Source organism: Salvia splendens, chromosome 21 (assembly GCF_004379255.2).
Source record: "Salvia splendens isolate huo1 chromosome 21, SspV2, whole genome shotgun sequence".
NCBI classification, from domain to species: Eukaryota; Viridiplantae; Streptophyta; class Magnoliopsida; order Lamiales; family Lamiaceae; genus Salvia; species Salvia splendens.
In genome coordinates this window covers 23,000,906-23,008,889 of record NC_056052.1, presented here as the reverse complement: position 1 = coordinate 23,008,889, position 7,984 = coordinate 23,000,906, and the positions used below count along the sequence as shown (strand labels likewise).

Sequence of the window (7,984 nt, the reverse complement as noted above, 5' to 3'; positions counted from 1 at the left end):
AACATGATGTCGGCGATATTATTCACGTACCACAGCCGAGCCGGGGCCTTCACTATGTTGAATCGGGCTTGAAGGACCCCGAAGGCTCTTTCGACGTCTTTCCGCGCGGACTCTTGACGCTGCGCAAAAAGAACCCGTCTCGGGTCGTGCGGGTTGTGGAGCGTCTCCACGAACGTCGACCACCTTGGGTAGATACCATCAGCGAGATAGTAACCCATGTGGTATGTATTTCCGTTGATGGTGAAGTCGATCGCCGGTGCTACACCATTCATCACATCATTGAAGAGTGGAGAAGAATAGAGCACGTTCAAGTCGTTGTTGGCTCCGGCAACGCCAAAATATGCATGCCAAATCCATAGGCAGTAGTCGACGACCGCCTCAAGGATAAGTGTTGGGCCGCCGCCTTTGTGACCGCTTAAGTGTTGCCCCCTCCAAGCATTCGGGCAATTCTTCCACCTCCAATGCATGCAGTCAATGCTGCCAAGCATTCCGGGGAAGCCATGGACTGATTCGTGAAGACGAAGCAACCGTTGGCAATCATCGGTGCTGGGTGCCCAAAGGAATTCATCCCCGAAAGCTTAACGAACGTCCTCGCAAAAATTCTTTAGACAAAGGATTCCAGTGTACTCACCGATATGCAAATACTCGTCGAAGATGTCGGCCGTTTGCCCAGTAGCGAGTTGTCGGATGGCACACGTACACTTCTGCAACGGCGTGATACTTTGTCGGCCGGCTGCATCTGGACCGGTTTGGAAGAATTCAACACGTGCGGACAATGTGTTGACAATTCGCATGAACAAGCGCTTTGACATGCGAAAACGGCGCCTAAAGTAATCTGTCGGAAACCGCGGCTGGTCGGCAAAGTAGTCGGCAACGAGCCTTTCGTGGGCTCCCTCCCGGTCACGATGGATGTAGCGGCGATTTGATCTAGTTCGTTGAGGAGGAGGAGCAGGGGTGTTCGCCGCGACATATGCTTCGTAAGCGGCACGATGTTGTTCGTAGTATTCTTGTTCTTCGAGCTCCGCTTCCGCCATAATATGTGTGAAATCCATTTGAGGTTTTGAGTGATGGATGAATGTGTTGATAGTTTGTATGAGAATTATGAATGAGAGATGATTTGATGTGATAAATGGATGATGAATGTGTGTATTTATAGATGATTTTGGGGGAAAAAAATTAAAAAAATTAAAAAAAATCAGAAAAAACGGGAAAAAAAACGGCCATATTTTTTGGATTTGGAAAATATATATATTTTTTTATCATTATATACAATTAAATACCGATTTTTAAGTAAAAAAAAATTTTTGAAGGCAACGGCTATGCCGTTGCCCAATCCCGTGCCGCCACGTCAGCTGCTCGCTGGCGCGGCGCTGCTCGATGCATCAAGCAGCGCCGTGCCAGCGGCTGCGGTGCTTCGCCTTGCCAGCGGCGCGGACGGCAGTGGCGACCGTCGCCACCGTTGCGGATGCTCTTATAGACACAAAATGAAACGGTAGATTTGGGTAGAATACAGTACAGTGAGTGGTGGTGGTGTCAAAAGGAGAGTGGAGAAATTAGTTAGATTATGTCACCGTCACGACTGTTAATAGTTCAAGCATAGAAAGACCACTACAATACAATCGAACAATTACTACTACTTTTTATGCTCTGCTGGCCTGCATCTTCATCATCATTCATCAGAGACGGAAAGGGAAAGAGAAAGGGAAAAGAGAAAGGGAAAGAAAGGAGTGATATTGAAGCAGTAGGTGGCAGCAGAGAAACCACAAGTTTAGATCCAAAGTGGATTCCAATTCACATTAGCGGCAAATCATAAACTAATAATCTGGAAGCGGCGAAACGCTTGTACTCGTATTTTAAAATTCAATTCCCACTAACTCATGCTCCCATTATCACTCTCAAAATATCTACTCAAAATGCACAGAATCGTTCTACTTTCAGTACAGGCTTTATTTCATCTTCTATCTCCCGCTTTCGGTAACTGCAAGGATGAGGTTGGTTGCAATGCTCAGCCATAGTTTACCCCCATTTGTCCACCTACCTTTTTTAGCTTGCTTTTTTTCTCCTTGATTGATTTCATTTTTCTATCCCTATACTATCATTGAAAATATATCAATAAAATCCCACCATATAGAAGAAAATTACACATGTATACAAAAATGAAAATTCACAATCAAGCAGTGGAAAATGGGATTTCAGTCATGTGGAACGAAGGGTGACGAGCTCACATCTGTTGTGCTGTAAAATGAGTCTTCTCCACCACCATAGTAGTTGTCTTCCTTGTCATCATCCCACCTAACCACCTCCCTCGTGTATTTGAACGCCTCGTCCACTGTAACCCGGTCCCTCGCCCGAGCTTGCCACACGAACAGCTTCCGTCCCGTCAGGGAAGCGTACAGCTCCTTGAACTTCACGGCTACAAAGTAGTAAGCGTGCTGCGCTACGGACTGGTTGTTGTGCTGTGTTCGGATTGGGGCCACGGGGTTGAAATCCGTGAACCACTCGCACGTGCCTAGATGAACGCGGTTGATCTTCTCCTCAAAGAGATCGTACTTGTTCAGAATCAGCACGAATGGGGTCTCACTGAAACAAGGGTGTCTGATCATCGACTCGAAAAGGTCTCTGCTTTGGATCATCTTGTTCTGGAGCAACTCACTGCTGCCGCTACCCTCAGGTGGAGCCCATACCTGATCGTAGTCGCTGAGGGCGACGCAGAAAACCACTGCTCGGACGTCCTCAAACATTTCCACCCACTTGCATCCTTCGTTCATCCCCTTGGCGTTCACTCTGATCAGTTGGTACCTAGGATACCAAGAAACGAAAAATGCAGTCGAAACTTCAGAAAATCATTCTTGCAAGCATACGTACAAACATAAATTGAAATAAAAGTGATAAATCGATCCATTCATATGGATGCTATGCATTAGAAAGATTCTTCATATCCACCGTGTTTAATGGTGTATTTCTTGGATGAACTCTTACTTGGTTGGAGATGGCAACGGGCCATCCAAATTATCTGTGTAGGTTTCTGACATAGGGCTACGATCATCGAGGGAGAACTCCATAAAGGCCAAACCATTCCCTTGCGTCACACCTTCAGCATAAAGTATATCACGATCAGTAGGTTCGTACTCGTTGCTTGAAATCTCGACAGCCTGTGCATACAAATAAGAGCAAGCTGACATCAGGTTAAGTACGTGAAGATGATGTTCCAAAAAAACAAGGCAAGATATCTCAATCTACGACGATAAGAAGCTATGAAGGTTACCCTGCTTAGGAAGTACTCGGTGACATCAGGTAGAGAGGGAAGTTCGTCCCTTCGCTTGTATGTCTCTTGTACAGCAGGATCTCTCCAAATTTCTTCAACAAGCGGTGCATACTCCCGTGTTGCAGCAGGGAAGAATGCCTCCAAATCACCAGTGGCAATGATGTCGAGGAGCCAGTCAGAAAAATGCTTCAACTTTGGATTGAGCGAATATACACATTGACTGTGTTCGCTGGAGTCAACACCTTCCTCTGCATGGAATCACAATTAATCACGATGTTCGGATCACGACGAAAATGTAAAAGTGAGAGAAACCATGAATGTGATAGCAACTCCAATACAAAGAAAACCACACTCAAGAAAATATAAGTCTTGAGTTATCCAAGTACCTGATTCAGAGATCTGTTCATCTGATCTCGACCCGTTGGTTCCTAATACAGCCTCCTCAAACCGCTCTCGGCCATCGAGCAGAACGCTGAGATACTTGTACATATTGCTTTGGATCATAAGCTTGATTTCCTGTAGTTCTTCAGATGTAAACTTGTTCCCATACAAAAATTTGGCCTGCCAACACAAAATGAAATGGAATAAAGAAGCCGATCAATACGAAGAATAGAAGAAAAATTTATGATGAACAGCGATATTGAATGTACTTTTTAAGACATTTGAGTTAGTATTTTGTTAAGTTCCAGCTATAGTATCTTTCAAAGAAAATTTGATCCGGATATTACCTGTTTGAACATAGTGCTCGTCCCAGAGCCTGGAAGGCCGAGTAGAAGAAGCTTCTGGATCTTTTTCTGCTCAAGATAATTTGATACTGTAGCATAGCTGCTAGGCTCATCCCGGTGTCCATGAGGCTGACCTTGGGGAACAGGCAAAGAGAACAAGGAAGAGACGAATCGAGTTGATGCCTGGTAAAATTAGATTCAAACCATTGGTCAAGTATTCAAATATTGCAGCATAAATCTAACAAGTATCCTTGAAACATACCTTTTCCCATATATTGCCTCTGATATTATTCTGACCTTCCTCCTCGTAGCGACCATCATCATAAACCCAGAAATGAGTATCACGAGGACATTGCACGTTGGCAAGCTGAGTCAAATACAGCAAGTAAAGAACTTATTGGCGTGTAAATATGCAAACGGAAATGTTTAATATACAAACATGGACCAACCTTTAGTACTCTCAGCTCAAGTTTGGTGATTTCTCGACCATTCATGTATACCTCAGTGTTCCCATTACTTGCATGAGGACTAAGTTTCCCCGTGAAGTTTAAGTTTGAACTAACGATTTTATCAGGCTTTTCCCCATCCTGTTATAATAGCATAAGCAATCTCAGATTCGAGGGAGTATTGACATAAATGTGTCAATCGATTTGTAATTCATGAAATTACCTTTCCCCAAAGACCTGACTCCTTGTCGTACCAGTACACGCCTGGCTTCAGTTTCCTGGGTGGAAGAGGGCATCCAAGGAGTTCAGACATCTCCTCAGGTTTCAAAGGATATCCGTTCACAATCAACTGCTCCGGTCGAAGCTGATTAGCTGAGCATTCTCTTTCTGCTCTCATTATATGCTTGACTTCTAAAGGACTCAGTAAGTGTGACAAAACCCGTGAATGTTTACCTAATTTGGCACGGTTGGACTCATCAATGGGCTCGCCAATGCAAGCAACACACTTTCGCCCCTCTGGCATCGACCCCATCGATCTTAGGACACAGTTACTACAATACTTTGCACCACAAACAAGACAGGATTCCTTGGTTTCCCACTTCCCTTTTCCACACCTAAGACAGAATCTAGTCTGTTTTCTCTTCTTTTTTTCTTTGGTCACACCAACAAATTCCGGATATACTTGTTTCTCCGCATCCGCCACCCTCCTATCCGACCTATCAAAAGTGTTAAAGGTGACGACAGTGGCCCTCCTTCCTTCATTAGCAGGCTCCCCACGAGCATTACTACGCTGACTGTACGCTGAAGCGGGGGAAGCTGAAGGGGAAGGCGAAGACGAATCAGCGTTCTGCAGAACTGACACCACGGACTCAGAACTTCCCGACATTCTAGGACTTTGATTAGGAGGACAGGTAACTGTTGCAATACGAGACACAGGCAAACGGATTGGTTCTAGTGCACGAGCTGTCTCACTGCTCACTGAACTTCTAGGTTCCAAATCAGGCTCAGCTACCAAAACTGCATCTGCAATTGTTTCAACGGGTTCTACTCTTGGGAGCTCGTACGAAACTGGAGGGCCCTTATACTCTAACGCTAACGAATAATCCATGCTATCTTCTTCGGGAAAGGGAGCCCCTGGAGGAAGCATTTTCCTCACCATCTCCCTCCAATCCTCACCCCTATTTTCATCCATCTTTTCTCACTCCAATTATCCAAGCAGCCTACCTATACAATCTTCAACCAAGGCCACAGTTCAATAGTATCCCAAAAATCAACAAAGAAGCTCCCCTAATATCCAACAATCTATGAAAGGAAAGGGGCGTAACACGACTTTGAAAAACAAAAGAAAACTTCAGGAACTTGAAGAAAATGAGCAGTTAACAGAGACTAATCAAATAGTAACAAAATTCAAGAGTCCAGTAAAGCTGCATAGGCTCAAAGACAACAATAGTCAAACAATTAATAGCCACATCTAAATCAAAATTATAAAATTCAAAATCATGTGTAAATGATAAGGAAAGGTTCGAGATGCTGAAAGTTGAAAATTTCTGAGTCAGCACCACAAATAAAAGGGAACCAAACCAATTTCCAACTTTGAAACCATGTCCATTACATGAATCTAATAGGTTAAAAGGAATACACGGGTACAAAAGCGAAGATGAGCAAAAAATATCAAGAAATGCGTGAAAAAAAAATTACCTTTGTAGAAAGCAGAAGGCTTTATGCACAAAAGAAGAGAGCAAAATACAGAATATCTGAGTTTTGTGAGTGCATCTGAGTAAAGGACAAAGCTTCGGTGAACGAATCGAAGAGGGAGTTAAGGGAAAAGAATCAAAGATCAACAAATAAAGGATGCTTTTTTAGGCTTTAAAGCAGTGAGAAATTAAGAGGGCTAAACTAAAGCCTAGAAATTCTTTCTATGAAAGAATCCAACCTTTTTCTGAATAGTAGTAACATAAATTAATGCGGCATATGAAGATCATATCTTGCATATACATAATGCCGAGATGTGTATAGTTAGAGAGAGAGAGAGATAGGTGTGGGTCCCACTTGAGTGCACAGTTTACAGTGATGATGACGATGACAGATTGGAAAATGATAATGATAGAGCGTGGTACATACTCGCTATTATTGCAGCTTGGCGTCTATCTCCGTTTCATTAAATTTCATTTTTTATTAGTATTAATTAGAAATATTGTTTAAATACGATTATAATATCATTAGTAATGAAATTGAATATATTAATCAATAATATTTAGACTAAAGTTCATAATTGGTCCTTTACATTTGCCTTAAAAAACCTTTTAGTCCCTTACATTAAGTCTGCAACTTTTTAGTCCCAAACATTATGTTTTGGTCCAAAGTTAACACCTCCGTTAAAGTTAACGGTCAAATCTAATTTGACCATAATTAATGACTTAATTATGAATTTAATTAACTTAATTAAATTAACATTATTATTTTTTGTTACTTAAATGGAAATTCTCTTTATTAGTTGGACAAAAAAAATTCAAAAATTAGCCTAAAATTTATTCTCATTAATACGTACTCAATATTAGTTGTTTGAGTAAAATTTACCTCAACCATACTCCTCATCATCATTAGTCATATCACCTTCACTTGTTTTTCATACTCCTCATCATCATTAGTCATATCCTCCTGATCATCATCCACTATTAGTTCAATTTCCTCTTCAATGCCAGGCACTTCGACTTCAGTTTCCTTATTAAGATCTGTAACTTCCTCTTGGGTTACTTGGCTAACTAGCATGTTGCCTTCCACAACTTCATCACCAGCATGGACTTGATATTCAACATCAACGACCGGTTCAAGTTCATTCACAACATATAAATCAATCACTCCTATTTCCAGTCCTATTTTCGCCATCTCCATGGAAGATTGGTTGTTGAATAAGCGCTTCAACCCTTCATCCATATTCATTCTTAAATTTAAAAAGTAATACTCCAACCAAGTAACATCAAGTCCTTTTTTTTCAAGCATGTCATCAACTTCCAACTTGGACCATCTATCTGGATCACAATTGCTCATATATTCAACTAAACCACCAATATACTCATTCCTAGGTGATTTGCTCATCAAACCATTGTAGTGTACTCTGGTTGTGAATGTGTCATCTGCATAACACATTAAATCAGTCCCACACATTATTAAACATAATCAAATTAGTCATAAACATATAAATGCAGTGTTCAAATTAGTCCCTTTCGACCATTCACCAAAAAGTCGACCAACATATGTGGACCACACTCCCTTTTGACCTATTCCCAAAAATTCAACCAGCATTCCAACAAAAAGTCATTTTGATTTTCCCAAAATAAATCATATTGCCAACTTCAAAAGAAATCCAGTCTTGTTTTCCCCAAAAAATATCATGGAAGAAAAGCACAAACTTATTAGACAATAGTATAAGAAGTCAATTTACAATACGGACAACCCTATTAATTAAACTAACCTATGTTCAGCGGCCGTGGAGGATTTGCAGGCGGCGGAGGATTCGGTGGCAGTGGCGGCGGAAGAGGCGGAGGATT

At 41.8% G+C, this 7,984-nt stretch overlaps 1 protein-coding gene across 2 annotated transcripts; it reads right to left on the bottom strand.

The window, feature by feature from the left end:
* Nucleotides 1-2,107: 2,107 nt before the first annotated feature.
* On the bottom strand, nucleotides 2,108-6,409 carry LOC121784993 (extra-large guanine nucleotide-binding protein 3-like). Of its 2 annotated transcripts, none has more exons than XM_042183309.1 (9): nucleotides 6,135-6,409; nucleotides 4,660-5,669; nucleotides 4,440-4,577; nucleotides 4,253-4,357; nucleotides 3,994-4,173; nucleotides 3,652-3,826; nucleotides 3,266-3,513; nucleotides 2,980-3,152; nucleotides 2,108-2,799 (listed from the first exon to the last, which is right to left on the bottom strand). In XM_042183309.1, exons 2-9 carry the CDS (start codon nucleotides 5,626-5,628, stop codon nucleotides 2,193-2,195), a joined length of 2,595 nt encoding a protein of 864 aa, XP_042039243.1. In that variant the 5' UTR covers nucleotides 5,629-5,669; nucleotides 6,135-6,409; the 3' UTR covers nucleotides 2,108-2,192. The 2 variants fall into 2 exon arrangements, with proteins under 2 accessions (XP_042039243.1, XP_042039244.1); XM_042183310.1 differs by having other exon boundaries at nucleotides 4,660-5,660.
* Between the last annotated feature and the right edge of the window lie 1,575 nt (nucleotides 6,410-7,984).

Bases quoted from the DNA above. Each gene is read 5' to 3' on its own strand.
- LOC121784993 (XM_042183309.1), bottom strand. From the start codon at position 5,628: ATGGATGAAAATAGGGGTGAGGATTGGAGGGAGATGGTGAGGAAAATG. The intron at 4,358-4,439 runs GTTGGTCCATGT...TATTTGACTCAG, and splicing joins TTGAGCTGAGAGTACTAAAG to CTTGCCAACGTGCAATGTCC. The intron at 3,153-3,265 runs GTAACCTTCATA...TTGTATGCACAG, and splicing joins CCGAGTACTTCCTAAGCAGG to GCTGTCGAGATTTCAAGCAA.